The following is a 16647-nucleotide window of genomic DNA, read 5'->3' as shown; positions in this document are numbered from 1 at the left end:
AAAGGAAAAGTTGATGGGAACACAGAACACTTCAAAACATATTGAACCTGCTCTCATAGACTCCCAGTGCTGCATGTGCACTGGCAATATAATGCCAGCAGCCACTTGGCAGAAACTGAGACTTACTCTACTAAAGCACGGTGGCTTCCCTGAAGACTGTTTCTCTGCATACCCAGTATTTGCTGAACATACACATTCCAAAGGGGACGTTACCAAGGTGTACACAATCGTAGAAACCTTCAAAGCACACAATGAATATGGTAAAAGTCACAATTGTTTGTCCAGGTTTTTGAAGCCCTCCTCCAGGGCGTACAGGCATTGCTTTGAAGTCACCGACAGTCCCGGTGGAAGTGTGGTTTGGCAGTTGGAGAAAAGGACTTTGCTTACCAGGAAATGAAATTCTTCGAGGTACGTTGTTTACGTGTACCTTCACCTCACGTCTGTCCTCTTTTTCCTCTTGAGTAAAGCCCTTTGACATTAAGGGACTCAGCAGGCGAGACAAAACTGAGGAGTGTAGCACACATGCTGGTCTTTTCCTTCCTGTGAACAAAATGAAGACAGGATGAGTGCACACAGGTGTATGTGTAGTCCTAGCAGGAATATGCACATAGGCAGCCAGTCCCAGAGGACTCCAGCTAGGAGAGACTACCTTTCTGCTAACAAGCTAATGTGGGATGTTGTGCTACGCTGGTGCCATAAATAACTGGAAAGCCTTGGGCACAAATGGCAATGCCTTAAGCACAGAAAGTTTATAACAAAATATTTAATTTATGTGAACACTGTCTTAATGTAGGGACATTTATTCAACACTAGTGTATGGCATCAGGAGAGAATACTGCAGCATATTCTGAAACAGTCTGTATGTCTTTGGCTTTCATCATGTGAAGGCACACTACCCGTGGCCGTAAGTTTAGTGCGAGTTCACAGACGACTCTCAGATACTTCATGCTGTAGCAGCATTGGTAGCTGAGCTATAGGAAAACTGAAGAGCATGCATGCTTTTACTTTCTTTCTGAGTATTTTTAAATAGATTTCTGGAAAGATTTTGAGTAGGCTTAAAATTTGATACATCACATGTTCTGATACTCTACCATCAGATGGATTTTTTTAGCCCTGACCAAAATATGTAGATCCAAGGGCTTAGAATTATTTCAGTGCTGCAAGGGAGATTTGACTGAATAGCTCTGAGCCCACTGAAACAAATAGGCAAGGGGCACTGGGGCAAAGTGTGGCTTCCCGAAGACTGAGTTTGCAGTTGATGTGTCAGAAGATCTGGGCTCTACCTGCAGCATTTCCCACAGTTTGGAAATTTAGCCTTTTCTCATAATAGGGATACAGATATTTAGGGTTTGATTGTCTTCCATAAAATACAGGCACCAATTTTTGCATATCCAGTGGAATCAGCAGCTGAGCTTGCACAGCTATGTACAAGGGGCAACTAAAGTTAGGAGGCCCACAGTGTCTTGCACTTCCATAAAAAATAAGGAAACGGGAGCCTCCAACTTTTATCAATGACATGATGAGCTGGGTAAGTGATGTTTATTTCAGTTTATTAATAAAGGAGAAAAGTAATTCCCATGTGGTGTAGACCCTACCATAGATGTAAATGATCTCTTGTTGACTTAAGTTAAATGTAAATGATCCATAAGCCCTGCACTTAGTTATATAAATACTTCCATCTACTAAGCCTTTCTAAAAGGCCTCAGAACATTCATGCTGGTGTGGAATAGCCTCTTTTTTTAATGGAAAATACTGACCCACTATCAGCTGTACTGTCTTATCCAACCTAAATACCATCTGTGTTGGCTGTGGTAACTGCCAGCAATTGTTTCTCTGACAGGGAGCAGCAGGGTTCTGTGCTGAGTTACACTTTTCTGTCCTCTTTTGGCAGCTGAGTGTCAGACTGCAGACAATCAGCATGGATTCATCCTCACCATGCTATGGGTTCTGTGGCATGCAGGTTTTTAAATCATCATCTTCCTTTTAAAATCATATATTTTAGTAAAATAAAACCCAGTACTGTAGCACCCAACACTAAAACATGCTGCATGAATTCTTTTTAGAACCGTGCAACTCATGTAATTAAAAATCTGGAATTTTTGCCTGCTTTTAAAGAATATAGGAGTTATTTTTCTAAAATTAAATTTTACTTTGCCATGTTAAATTTCACTTTGTGTTATATTTACGATGTTTATGTCATAAATGTGAGCAGTTTGTACTGCTCATTTTCCCCATTAATAGAATGTTGGGGTTTGTTAAGGAATGTAGGATTTATGCTCATGTCAATATATTACATGTAATTTGTGTAAAATTAGCATCTAGTTTAATTGTTTAGGCCTGAAAGAATTATTTCGAGTGAATAATTTAGACTCCAAAAACTTATTCCCATTTCCTATCTTCAATTACAGCAGTAGAAGGGAAAAAAATAAACATTTTTGCAGTATGGGAATCCAGTTCATAGCTGCTTCCTTTTTTACTTAGAAACACAAGTAGTTTGCAGGGACTTTTTGTTTGGAATTAGAAACCTCTCAGCCCTGGGCTCTTGCTGAATTATTAGCTTTGATTATACATAGCTCCACTATTAACTATATGGCCATGTAAGTCCCATGACTTTGTTGCTACCTCCTAGCTGAAGGGCAGTGCCTTTGCAGCATTTACAAGGATTTAGATACCAAAACATCTTGCAAACAGCCTAGCACTGTCACTGGCTTTTTATTTTCTGAAATATTATTGCAAACAAAAGATCATTTTTATGCTTCCATAAAATGAATTAAAAAGATGATGGCTTCCTTTAGAAGAAGTCTTCTGATTTTATTCATATGAATTCTGATAATATTTATTTAAAACACTCTGTAGCTCAGCTGTCAGCTGCCTTTAAAAACTAAGCAGAAGGAATGGTTTGTTTGTAAGCATCATAACTTGAGGTAGCCAGTCCTGTTTCCTCTAAAACTTTGAAATGTCCTTGTAACCTCGCAACTTTAGTTTCTAGATTATTATGGGACTGTGATCCTTTCAGGAAAAACCTACTGATTGTTAGACTCACCTGGTTTGTGATTAACTCTTATTGCACTTAAGATAAAGACTTGTTTTACCTGAAGCATAAAATTCCTGTTTGAACAGAAAAATGTAAATGCGAAGGTCTTGTGAACCTCATGCAGTGGCGAGTAATGTCTCCTTATTTTTATGAACAGAACTGGCATGCTGAATGTTACTGTGTGCAACCTCTCTTTCTATGAAGGCTTAGAAGGCAGAATAGGTGTTACCTCAGCAGGCAGGAGTGCCAGGTCCTTTCGCTGGATGTTTTCCAGTGACCTTTGGAATCCCTGCAGGGAATCACAGGCCATTTCTCATGTCACCCACCAGTGGTTGCAAGAGAGCCAGTGCTGCCCCATCAGCCTGCTGCATGGTCAGTCTTGAGGTTAAATCACTCTGTGGCAGGGTCAACATGCTGCAGATGGGACCTTCAGCACCATATGGCAGCTCGTAAGTGTAAGCCGCCTCTTAAGTCTCATCTTTGTGCAGTCATTATTCTTAGGAGAGTCAGGGAAATTCTGATGCCAGAAGTATCGCTATTATTAGCTTGAAACTGATAACAAAACTGCGATCATTTTCAAGCTGAGATCGCCTCTGACTTGCTTCCTTCGTCTGTGCGTCTGTTGTTCCCCGGTGCTGGTGGTTGCTTTGATCACGGTTTGGATTCATTGGTGATGTCACCGAGTGACTCTAAGAACTTTGCAGAGCTTCCTTGTGACTCTCTTCCCTCTCGCTGCCTTTGACATTTTTCATTTAGTAGGCCAACTCCTGCTTAGATTACTCATGCCAGTAATCCCTGGGCTGGCAGTGGGATAATTAGAGAAAGCCGAGTTTAGCTCAACAGGGAGGTCAAATTTTTAGATACAAGACGGCATCCACACTGAGCAGTAAAAGTGCTTTCTATTAGTATAGAGTCAATACTTATAAAACCTGACATTTTAAAATATGACTCAAGCATGGCCCCAAACCTTTCTGCCACCGAAGTCAAATGCTTTATGACCTTAATAAAAGAAGGGTTGCACCAAAGGTGCATTATCTTCATATTTCCAGGTCTTAGTCCTTAATTCCATAGATACTTTGAGCATTGAATATTTGCAGGCTGGGAATCAAAAATTATGAGCTACTGGGTAGCGAGGCTATCCCATTGTCTGACTTGTGAATCACACAATAGCTTCAATGTAAGAGAAATGTAAAAAGCTCACCAGATCCTTGAGTCCTCTGAGAGGCCTCGTGCAGTTCTCATCCCGCTGAAGCCTGCCATGGATTCAGCAATGTGTTCGTCTGTGGAAAAACAGCATGAGGCTTTCATATTCGTACTATACTACAGAATGTAACTTTTTACCACATTTTTACTCTTTAGTTAATTTTGATCCTTGTAACAGTCTCCCCTAAAGGGGAGTAAAGTTGATTTAGAGTAGATGAGAACATAGAACTTAGTCCGCGCCAGGGACTAAGTTTTGTGACAGGATATGTCACGTACTAAAATACATAATTAAGAAATGGCATGACTCTATTTTTATAAGCTGGTCTTCCTCTTCCTTTCCAGTCCCATCGCTATCACTTTTCATATCTTGTTCTTCTGATTGTAAATTCTTTGTATAGCAAAGGGTCTTTTTCTATACTTCTGGAAAGTGCCTAACATATTTTGGTATTTCCGTAAGATAAATCTTTTTATTTTGTTTTTGCATATACTCCCAGAACAATGTCCAGAGTGCAAACAAGAACTACTTAGAAAGAGTGATGAAACCTGAGCCACGCTGTACCATCTTCTTTTTGAAAGTCTTTTGAGGTCAGCAAAAAGTAACATCTAAGTCAGTGGCAAGGTTCCTCATTACTTAAGTAGCCTTCTCAAAATGTATTAGCCCATCTTTGTAAATGTACCTTCTGAAAACTGGATGATTTGGGATTGACTATACATGGTCTCCTTACACGTTGCCAAAGTTAAGCTTACCCCAGTAAATTACCTTTTGCATTAAAAGAACAGGTGTGAATAACGTTACAGGATGACTACAGGAATATTTTCAAAGGATTAATGCAAAGTCAGAACACATGTATAATAGACAAACAAGGGTATGTTCTTCTTGTGTGATTCAGTGTCACATTACAGTGTTCACATAGGTGTGCTCTGGAACAGTTACCAATATAGGTGCTTAGCCTTAGCTGCTACTTTAGTTAGTATTACAAATGAGTATTTTTAGGAGGAGCTGATAATCATAGTACTCTTTGGGTATCAGAGTGAATTACTCATACAAGTGAGGAGATGCTATTGCTCTGACTAGCAGGATTTTGTTAAATAGTGATGCTAGCCCAGGTGTGCAGTCCAGCTGACTTTACGCATGACAAGACTATCGAGACCCTGTTATTTCAGTATCTAGTTTTAAGTGCAGTTCAGGACATTGAGATTTGTGAGCCTAAGTTCCCTGCAGTTCCCTGCGCTTTGAGAGCATCTAAATTAAATGCCTGAAGTTGGTGTCACCTGTGTGCAAACACAGGTACAAGCTATGTTCCAGTTTTCTGGATTTGCAAGGAGATTAAATCTCTGGTTTTGGATTACATCTTGGATGACGCCATGAGAAGTAGCCGGCCATATTCCAAGAGTTATAATCTTCAGAGAGTATTTTGAGAACACTCTGCCCCTAAAAGCAGAGTTGGGAACTGAGTTTGGAGTACCATAACTACCCGATTACTATTCTGCTGCATAATTTGTATGCCAGCTAAGGGGCTGCACCAGTTCCTACTCAGGTCAATGAGAGTCTTCAATTCAATAGACCAGGGGTAGGGTCTAGGAAAAAAAAAAAAAAGGCTGTATTTCCTACATGCTCCCTTAAGGATACAATGGCAAAAATCAAAAAGAAAAGAATGACGTTTTCTTGGCAGTTGACTTCAGAAATAAATTTATTTCAAGATAAAAGCTGATTTAACTTTTCCATTAAAAAAAATTAAAAATAGCAAGGAAGTGTGTGAAAAATAAAATGTTTCATTTGTAGGGAAGCAGTAGTCAAACTTTTGCATGTTCATTGGTTGTGATATTAGCTCAGGACATAGAAGAGATTAAATTCTTAGCTTTGCTACTTATTTCTTGTGTGGCCTTGGCAAGTAATTCTGTCTTCCAGCTCTCTAGCTGTGAAATAGAGAGTAACAACACTGCTCCACCTCCCAGGGAGATGTAAGCATGAACGAAATAAAGAGCATGAGCTATTCATGATGAGAGAAACCACTGAAGTTTGTAAGGTAGACAGAAGATTAGAAAGTAAATTCAGGTGTGAAAGAAGGGAGGTTATTGTTTAGTCTGAGGTAAAAGACTAGAGAGAGAATGGATGATTTGTGGATAGGCCAAATATTGAGCAAGGGGATAATTGATGCGAACCAGTAGGAGAACTGTAAACATGATTTGGGGAAGTCTTGAGGCAAAGGTGATGGCCTAATACTGCAGAAGAAAACAGTACAGTGAGAGGTGAGGAGAAATACTATCACATCCTTTTTTTGTGGTAGTTCAACTGTATGTTCCTTGGAACAGAGCTTAATCCTGTATTTGAAAAGCATTCGGAATATTCTGAGCACCATGAATACGGTCAGTGAAATATGGTCCTAACTATAAAAGAGGAACTATGTATGTAATGGCTTATTAACCATGCAAAAATTGTGAATGGATAAACCACTTACGACTTCACAGACTGATTGTACATGATTACAGGTGACAAGCTGGAAACAGATTGGGTTATGCGCGCCATTTGAATGGAGGTGAGCAGTAATCGGGCAAATGGAAGTGAAAAGATGCTCCCAGTCAGCTAGCTTGGTAATTGCAAAGGACTGAGTTCTCAGGAGAGGAGCCAGAAGTCAGTAGAGCGCAAGGACAGCAAGGGTTGAGGACATGGTCACAGAGACCCTGAAGACAAGGGGAACGATACAAAAAGGGAAGAAGATAGCATGGATTTGAGTTGTTTCACCTTGGAGTTGTAAACAGTGTTTCTCCAAAGGAGAAAAGCTATAATGATAAGTAATTAAATAATCTGTCATTGGACCAAACTGCACATCAAAAATGGTAATCAGTCACTAGCTGCCTTGCCCAGCTGAAGGGAAGGTCCTAGTTGACTTGTCATACCATGCTGCATACTGATCTACCGGCCTCCAAGGCTTTGGCACATAAAGCCTTTTCCTTTGAAAATTGTCATGTGTGGCTGCTTTTATGTGCAGTATCATGTTTCCCTTCCCTGGGGCAGAAAACAGAGGAGAGGGGAGAAGTTTGTGTTTCATTACACTGCAAGAAGTAAGATGGTAGATTGCCAGCTCTTTATTCGCATAGGAAACTACTGGTGCTCCATCCCTGCCTACTCCCCTGGTGCACTTGGGGCACAGCACTATGCCCAGCTGAGGATAATGTCCCCTTGTCACTTCCAGGACAGCTATACTGTCCTTTCTGCTCCACAGCGCCCATCTCTGCCCTAGCCAAATCTGTCTCCTTTCCCCCCCCACCCCTTCTGCAGGTGGGAGAGAGGAGAGGTTGGGCCAAGCTGGCATTCACCCCAAGAAGTTTTGCGTGCAGACAGGACATTCTGGAGCATTGTCAGTAGCAATGAAATACTCTAGTTTAACAAAGTAGTAAAATAAATATGTGATAGCACTCTAATTCTTAACGGGGCTGCTACATGCCATGTTCTGTACATAATTCCAAGCTGTTGGATCAGAAAGCAGAGCGCTGCACTGCCCATGCAGCCTCTAAAGCCAGCCTGGATCCTGTAGCCAGGTAACCCATTTTGCAGCCCATGGGAGTCAAAGGCCTGAGAACAGCACAGGAGCCAAGTTCAGGTGAAATGAAGAGACTTCAGTCTTCTGGTGCAATTAAAAACTCGTAACAGTCACAAAATTCACTTATATAAAGCAGATATTTACATTCCTCCACGATTATGTTTTTCTATTCAGTTTCCTTCCCTACTAGCAGAAACCAGCACAGCTGACACTGTATAAATTACTTTTGGTGCTGTTTTGAATTGTGGAGCACTTCTCCCATCCTCCCCTAGCTTCTAGACAGCCAAATCTGCTTTGAGATGGAAGAATAGCACCCTCAAGAGTTGACAGCCACACTGCTTCAGGGATCCATAGTATGCAACAGACATCCTTCCTCTTTTAGTTAAATTACTTCCCTGACACATGTAACTGAAGCAACGAGAACAAAAGTTTTCTCTTGACATTAGATTTGAAATCTTTGGTATCAGTCACTGCTGATATGAATGTGGAAATATGCGTTTGTGCTTGTCTGAGGGATGATCAGCTTCTAAACATTTTATTTGCCTTCAAGGAAGGAGGGACAATAAAAAGACAAAGAATTGTCTTCCTTGTCTAACTCCGGGAACCTCATTTTATACCATATTAAAACAATTTGAACGGGAATTTATGTTTTCATGTAAAAAGAGATTATTTAAAAGTTCTTAACTTAGATAAAAGGGGTCTATGTAAAAAAAATACTGAGCAAACCAGTCCTTAAATTGTGGGGACTTGTTCGTTAATTACAGTAATTAGGAATGGAATCTGATCCTAAACTTTCTGATTTACTTTGAATTTCTTTTAATATGTGGTTAGGCCTTAATTTCAGAATGATTATAAAATGTGAGAGCATTTTAAGACTACAGAGGCATAGGTATTGTTATTAAATGACAAACTTAGTTATACGCTTCTGCCGTTTCATGCAGAACTGACCTTTTATTTTAAATGTCCATGGCCTATTCCTTTTTCTGCTGACTTCAGAGTCGGATAAGGCCCTTCGAAAACTCCGAGTATAAATTGCTCAACAGCAACTATTCCAGTCAGTATTTCTCCCAGCAGGCAAAAAGTCCAGCTCTGGGTTTGTCCATTTTCTGGGAAAAAACTTGAGTAGAACAAGCAGAATTTGGACAGTCAGGTGCAGTTTGGGATATTTTTCTCTCCACTCTGAAGCATCCAAAACTTGCTCTGGTCACAGACTCGAGGCTTCTCCTCTGTATCATGACTTTGTTCAGAGTTCTCCTTACCAGTGCTTTGGTTGTTTAGACGATGCTACAGCTCCCTGTGGATGACTGAAGCACCCCTGCAAGGCACTGCTGCTGCATTGAAGCCAGCACATATAATTTTAGAAAATACTGACTATATATAAAAAGAATTTAGGATTTTTTTTTCTGTTGATAGTGAAAGGTGAAAAGTATATTCTGTAGTTGGTAAATTAATATGTTTCCCTGCTGTAATTACAGAATCCATTCTCTTGAGAGGATACTAGAGTGCAAAAGCCAACTGACTCCGCTGGCCTTGCTTTTGCTCATGAAACAGAGGTTCACACACATGTATTGTGTGATACAAAAACGTGTGTTCCTGGTATGTTGTAATTTTGTTTCCTGTTTAAGACTTTGTCAATTATTTTTAATTGCAAGAAATCTGTCAAACCGTTTCTGAGCCAGGAATTTACTGTCACAAGTTTCTGTGTTACTAGGACATCAGGAACTAAGAATTGCAGCAGGTTTGGTTTTTTTTTTCTCCAGCCATCGCTGTGTTTGAATCATTTTCTCTGCAAATCTTCCTGTAGCAATTTTAAACCTGCACTTTCTCCAACGGCCTCGACTTGCCCTTTGTCTGTGCCAGTTCCAAAGGGACCTTCTGGACCAGCAAGAGCTAAATGCCCGTGGGGCTCCCTAAGGTGCACCTGGGAGGAGTGCAAGGGAGGACAGCTACATCTGCTCTGCAGGCTGCGGGGGATCGCAGCCGGAGGAAAGCGTGTGCATCCTCACCCTTCCCGAGCTGAAGCTTGAAACGGGGGCTCCTAGGAAGGCTGTGGCTTTACACGGGAGCTGCTGGAGGGACATACCCTGCTGCCCTGGGGGAGGAGTGGCGGTGGCTGAGACATGCAGCTCCTCTCTCCAGTCCCGCGGTGCGGGAGCATCGATCGCCGCCTCCGAAGCCGCCAGGAAACGGAGGCTGGGAAGGCAAACAGCGTCTCCACGGAGCCTGCCGCCGCGGGGCCGGGCACACGCCCGGGTTACCTGGCTACTGCCGCGCTGCGCGCCGGGGGGAGCGGGGCCGGCTGCGCCCGGGTTTATCTCGGGTAAACGCCGGGAGCCGGTCCGCGCCCGACCCTGGTCGAGAGTGCTGTGTGTGCATTTTGGAAAATCTGTCATTAAATTTACCTTGCTTGATTCATGCGGGGGGAGACCCGCGCGTTTCTCCCACCCTTCCTGCGTACGGCGAAAGCCACGGGGCTGCCGGCGCCGGGAGCGCACCGCAGCGGGCTTCCGCCGCGGGGCGGCCGGCGGCACCGGGGCCGCTGGCCCGCAGGTGGCCCGGCCCGGGCTGTCCCGTCCCAGGAGGGCAGCTCCTCCGCGCTTGACGGACCGACAGTGAGCGCCGAAGCGGGCAGGGCGGCCCCGGCCGATCACCACCGAGCAGCGCGGAGCCTCCGCTGCCCCCGAGGTCTCCGCCCCTGCCCGCCGGGCGCCGTCCCCACACGGGTCCTAGCGCCGCTCGGGGCCGGGCTGCGCGAGTCCCGCCGTGACCGGGCGAGCCCCGCGGGCCCCGCCGGTGAAGCCGGGCCGCAGTGGGATGCGGCGCCGCCCGCCCCGCTCGCCTGCTCCGAGCCCGCCCGGCGACGGGGCGCTGCCGGCAGGTAACCACCGCCGGTGAAGCAGCGCCTTGGGTCCCGCAGGCAAACACGGCGGGGGCAATATTCCCGGCCGGCCAAATATTTGCAAGTACGCGCGGGTGATGGTGAACTTTGAGACTTTCTCCGTAGCGCGGCCGGGGAGTCGCTGGGTCGGAGCGCTGGGCGCAGGGGTGGGAGCGGGCGGTGGAAATGTACCAGCCGCCTTTGGCCACTCAGCCCCGCCGAGCGGCCCCGGGCAGGGAGGGCGCAAAGTCCCCGCGCCGTTTCCCCGGGTCTCTTATCAGCGCGGAGCCTCCTCGGCGGGCGTAGCCCAGCGCCCTGCGCCCGCCGAGCTCGGGGCGGCGGCGGCGGCGGGGGGCCGGGGCGTGCGGGCCGCTCTCTCCGCGGCGGCTCCCGGGGGAGGGCGGGCGGGCGGGCGGCTCTGCCCTGCCGGGGCGCTAAGACCCGGCCGCGCGGTGGTCAAAGGTTCCCAGCAGGAGGTTGGACACTAGAGGGCGATCCCCGGCCCTGCTGCGGGGGTGTATATATACGGCACGCAGGACCGAGGCAACCCACTAGCAACAGGGCAGGCAGGCAGCGAGCGGGGCTCGGGCGGGCTGGGGCGGGGGACGGGCTCTGGGCGCCCTGCGCCGTGCCGTGCCGTGCCGTGCCGCGCCGCGCCGCGCCGTGCCGTGCCGTGCCGTGCCGTGCCGTGCCGTGCCGCGGTGCCGTTCGCCGCCGCGGGCCGGGGTGTCGCGGGCTTGGTAGAGCCGCCGCCGCCGCTGCCGCCGCTGCCGCCGCCCCGTCCGAAACCTGGATTGCAGGAGCCCTTCACCATGCCCGGCAGACTGTAGGTGCTTCATGGAGCAAGCCAACTTCTACGAGGTCGATTCCCGGCCCCCGATGAGCAGCGGCCAGCACCACCAGCTCCAGACTCCCCTGCCCGGCAGCGCCTACAGCTACAGAGAGGCTCCCTCGGCGGCGGCACCTGCTCCGGGCGGCGCGGAGCTCGCCGACATCTGCGAGAACGAGAACTCCATCGACATCAGCGCCTACATCGACCCCGCCGCCTTCAACGACGAGTTCCTGGCCGACCTCTTCCAGCACAGCAAGCAGCAGGAGAAAGCCAAGGCCATCCTGGCCGGGGATTTCGACTTCCACAGCATGCATGGGGCCGGCGCCGCCGCCTCGGCGCCGGGGCACCAGCAGCAGCACCACCAGCAGCCGCTCTTCGGCTGCGTGGCCGGCTACATGGACGGCAAGCTGGACCCCCTCTACGAGCGCATCGCCGCGCCCGGCTTGCGGCCGCTGGTGATTAAGCAGGAGCCCCGCGAGGAGGAGGAGGTCAAGTCGGCGGCCCTGTCGGCCCTCTACCCCCACCACGCTCCGCAGCAGCACCCGTCCCACCTGCAGTACCAGATCGCCCACTGCGCCCAGACCACCATGCACCTCCAGCCCGGGCACCCCACGCCGCCCCCCACGCCCGTGCCCAGCCCGCACCACCCGCACCACCCGCACCCCCCCGGCGGCCTGCCCGCCGCCGGCGCCCTCAAGATGATGCCGGCGGACCACCGGAGCAAATCGAAAAAGACAGTGGACAAGAACAGCAACGAGTACCGGGTGCGCCGGGAGCGCAACAACATCGCGGTGCGCAAGAGCCGGGACAAGGCCAAGCAGCGCAACGTGGAGACGCAGCAGAAGGTGCTGGAGCTCACCACCGACAACGAGCGGCTGCGCAAGCGGGTGGAGCAGCTCACCCGGGAGCTGGAGACTCTGCGGGGCATCTTCAGGCAGCTGCCCGAGAGCTCGCTGGTGAAGGCCATGGGCAGCTGCGCCTAGCCCCGCGCCGCGCCGGGACTCGCGGGCGGCCGCGCCCGCTGCCGGGCTGCCCTCGCTCGCCTATAGATGCTATCCGTACCGGAGCGCAGCGATCTCAGATTGTTTCGAGGGGGGAGGGGGTTGGGGTTTTTGTTTTGGTTTTGGTTTGTTTCGTTTGTTTGTTTGTTTTTTAACAATTAACGACCAACACAAGAAGCCAGGCAGCTGTAGTATTACAAGGGTTGTGCCTTAGGGATGACAGACGAATAAGCTGAAAACATGGTGGGTTTTATAAGGAGAAAGGCGAGGGGAAGGAAGAAATTCAAAAGCCCACGTGTCTACACAGGGTAAATAACAATAATAATAATAATAATAGTAATAAAGCACGCATAGCAATCCAGATGTGCCTTAAAAGCTGGCTGCAGGAGCTCTGGGGCTTTCTGTTCCCCCCAGCCTGGCCGGGCAAGAGGAAAAAGGATGATGGACGTGCAGGCTTGAGGGACAGGGCATCCGGGGGTGCCGGCCAGGCCTGCCCCAGCTGGCCTGTGGTGCAGCAGGCAGGGGCAGCTGTGGGGAGGCCGGCAAGGAGCGGGCTGAGGCTGAGAGACATGCAGCGCCGGACGCCCGTTCGGAGCACTGAGGTGTGGGGCAGCTGCTGGACTGCTGCCAGGACTGTCCCAGCCTGGCTGGGCTGCCTCTGCCGAGCCCTGTCCCCTGCCTTGGCTGGGAGCAGGGCAGGGGCCACTGCCGCTGCGGGACCGATGGACAGCCTGGGACTGACACGGAGCAGCAGCTTGCGAGGGAGCATGGTGAGCTCCCTCCATCAAAAGGAAGAGCAGCAGTGTCTTGTACTGTATGTCACAACGTGGCGAAGCACAAATGAATAAATACCTATCGATGCGGGTATTTACTATGAACTCTCAGTGTATTTGGCTTTATTCCAGGACATTTAGCTCCTCTTCAAGTCTCTGTCTGTCCAAGCTGTGCCTCATGTAATGTGAAAGCCTTTCTGTGTATACTAGCTACACTTTATTTTTATTGCATTACTTAGATCTTTGCCATCACAGGACTTTCTTATCTGGTGACAGAGACTATGCCCTTGTGCTGCAACATTATTTTATTATTTGTGTGGGTGGGTGAGTGTGAGTGTGTGTTGCCTTCTTCACGTTGTCCTGGGCGGGCCGCTGCCTCCCGACCCCAAGGCAGGGGTGCTTGGGAGGGGGCACAGGCTGTGGGGCTGCAGGATGCCTGCCGTGGGGTGAGGAGGCTCATCCCTGGTGCTGCAGCACCTTTGGACTCTGGAGCTTCTTGCAGGGTGAGAGAAAAATAAACAAACAAACAGGCCCCCTTCCAGGGAGCGCTAGTCACCACACAGAGCATTTCTTCCTCATGTCATAGCTGCACAAGAATTCATCCAGGTGAAATAGTCATGACAGGAGAGAACAAGGTGGAGACGTGAAGCTGTTTGAAAGTGTGACAGCGGGAGCGCAGTGCTGGGAGCGTGTGTATGCGTGTGCCGTGTGCGTCTGTGGTGTGTGTGTATGGGTATGTATACATGTATGTATATGCACACACATTGGTGGGGTTTTTTGAATTGGGGGGGGGGCTGCATATAAAGTTTGTCAGAAGTCCTGGTCACGTTCATAAATAAACAGCATATATTCTACCATAACCATCTGCCTCTCTCTGTGTCTCCAGTTCTTTTTCTGTAGCAGGAGCGCGAAAGCCCTCCTCTTCCTCCGGACTATGCATCCCGCTCTCCGCCGGCACCGGCTTCCCCTGCCAGGACTGGTGACCAAAACGCCTTTGTGGAGCGCAACTCCCTCGTTTTCGCCCCAGAGAAATAAATACACGGTTGCCTTTAAGAGAACGGCAATTTCCTAAATACTTGTGGTGTCAGATGTGTGCCTGTGAGTCACCCCTCGCTCAACCCTTCCACCCGCGCTGCAGGCCCGCCGCCTCTCCCCGACGGGCTTTAGGACGCGGCGAAAGGCAGCCGGGAGGGACGAGGAAGGCTCCCGGGCGACGAGGACAGGCAGCCCACCCGCACGCGGGCTGGGGGCCTGCCGCCGGCTGCCCCGGCCACGGCCCGCCCCGGCCTGGCAGCCCGCCGCCCCGTCCCGGGGACGCCGTGGGTCTCCAGCGGGGCGCAGGGGACAAGCTGTCACCGGGGGCACGGCGGGGGCTTGCGAAAGGAGGCCGCGGGCAGGGCCAGGCCCCGCTCGCCCGTCGGCGCTGCCGCTGCCCCGTCCCTTCCCGGCGAGACGCGGCCCCGGCCCCTCCCCGCCCCCGGGGAGTTTCGCCCCGGCCGGGTCGGGCCCAGAGAGGCCGCCCCGGGGCTCTTCGGTGTCGGCGGGACGTGGGGCACGGCGCGGGCTCCGGGGGGCACCGGCGGCGGCTCCGCCCGGGCCCCTCCGCGGGGACAGCGGCTGTTCCGGCCGGCTCCCGCCGCTGCGCCCAACAAGCCGCCGCCGGCGCGCGCGCGGGCGACCGGCCCCGCCGGGGGCTCCCGCCCCGCCCCGCCCCGCCCTCCCCGGGGCCGGGGCCGGCGGCGCGCGGAGGGGAGGTGGCGCGAGGCCCGGCGGCGATAGGGCCCGCGCCGTGAGGCGGGAAGGGGCGGCCGTGAGGGGGAGGCGGCCCCGGCCGGGCTGTCCCGGAGGTGCCCTGTGGCGGCGGCCGGCCCCGAGGTGAGGTGACGTCCGGCCCGGCCCGGCCCGGCCCGGCCTGTGGCGCAGTGCCCGGGCGTCGTGTGGGGAGGTCAGCGGGGTCCCCCGGTCGCCGCCCGTCCTCCCCTCCGCGGGGGCTTCGGGCCCGGGCGCCGTCGGCCCGGCGGGTCGTCGGCCGGCCCGCGGCGGGGCTGGAGCTGCGCCTCAGGCGTGCGAGGAAAAGCTGCCCCGCGTCCCGTCCCCTTCAGTGGCAAGCGTGTCCACCTTTTCCCGGGGAGCGTGATCCACCCAGGAGAACTGAGCTCCCCATCACTCAGTGCCCCCATGGTGTGTCCACAACGTGCCATGCATGGCACATCAACAGCAGAAATTAAGCGCCCCAAACAGAGAGATTTGGACCCAGTGATGCTCAGGCCATGAGGTAGGCCATGTCCTCACAAGGACTCCACTACACGGCCCCGCTACACGGCCGATGGGGGCAGCTCTGAGGGTGCCGAGGGGCTTTGCCTCCTGCCAGCGGGGTTCATGCCAGTCTGCGGAGTGGAGGAAAGGTAAGGCTGCTCCTCCGAAATCCACCGTGACAGTGGGTCTGCAAGCACCCACTGCTTGGGATGGGTAAAAGATGAGTGCAGATCAGGATTAAAGATTTTATTTTTCGGTTAGGTGTAAATCGGGGGATTCAGAGCTGGTAATTTTCCAAGGGAAGAGTTAAGTTCTAGTGGTGATGGGCGAAAATAATGACTTTTACTTGTGCTTCCTTCCTCCCCCAGCCCTGCAGAGCTGCACTCCTGTCGGGTATGATGTGCCTTACTGAGTAATGCTGTCCAACGTGTAAAGTGGGGAAACACTGTTATCATTCGAGCAAAGATTATTGCAGGGTATATGTGGGAGGGACTGTAATCTAGTGGTTAGAGCATGGGAATACAGTCCTGGTCGTTTGAGTTATGTTCTGAACCGTGACTCACCGTGTGTGTGTGTGTGTGTGTGTGTGTGTGTGTGTGTGTGTGTGTGGTTTCAGCAAATCATTTATGGCCTCAGACAAAGCAGATTTTTCCATTAATTTAAATGAACTGTAGATTAAACAGGTCTTCAGTGGCAGAAGAATCAACCATTCTATGATTCAAAATTAAGATCACCTATCTACCACATAGGTGTTTCAATAGTTATATAAACACAGCATGCCCCGGAATATTACGAAGGGTAAATTATTGATAGCAGAAAAGTGTTTAGAGACACATGCCTTAAACACAGTGCCAAAGCGAGCAGCATTCCCTAATCCTAACCCTAACTGTAGCCTGAGCCTTCGACAAGGCCCCCAGCCATGGCCTAGACAGAAAAAGTTCTCGCAGCACGGTGCTCTTTGCAGCCTCAGCTGAGCCCTCCCCAGCTGCAGCTCTGCATTTTCTCTTCCTCTCAGCCTGAACCCTTACCCCAGCACACGGCTGAGCCTTCGACAAGTCCCTAAGTCATTGCCCAGATGAAAAAGTTCTCACAGGAGCGTGTTGAGGGATATTTGCCTTAACACCAGAG

At 50.4% G+C, this 16647-nt stretch overlaps 1 protein-coding gene across 2 annotated transcripts; it reads left to right on the top strand.

The window, feature by feature from the left end:
- Positions 1-10366: 10366 nt before the first annotated feature.
- On the top strand, positions 10367-14086 carry CEBPA (CCAAT enhancer binding protein alpha). Of its 2 annotated transcripts, none has more exons than XM_072872170.1 (2): positions 10367-10742; positions 11481-14086. In XM_072872170.1, exon 2 carries the CDS (start codon positions 11495-11497, stop codon positions 12470-12472), a length of 978 nt encoding a protein of 325 aa, XP_072728271.1. In that variant the 5' UTR covers positions 10367-10742; positions 11481-11494; the 3' UTR covers positions 12473-14086. The 2 variants fall into 2 exon arrangements, with proteins under 2 accessions (XP_072728271.1, XP_072728270.1); XM_072872169.1 differs by having other exon boundaries at positions 11458-14086.
- The last annotated feature ends 2561 nt before the right edge of the window (positions 14087-16647 follow it).

Source organism: Ciconia boyciana, chromosome 9, assembly GCF_034638445.1.
Source record: "Ciconia boyciana chromosome 9, ASM3463844v1, whole genome shotgun sequence".
In the NCBI taxonomy this organism is placed as follows: domain Eukaryota; kingdom Metazoa; phylum Chordata; class Aves; order Ciconiiformes; family Ciconiidae; genus Ciconia; species Ciconia boyciana.
Note: the sequence above shows the minus strand (reverse complement) of the source record. Positions and strands in the feature narration are given on the sequence as shown.

Coding starts and splice junctions, on each gene's coding strand:
- CEBPA (XM_072872170.1), top strand. CDS start 11,495: ATGGAGCAAGCCAACTTCTACGAGGTCGATTCCCGGCCCCCGATGAGC.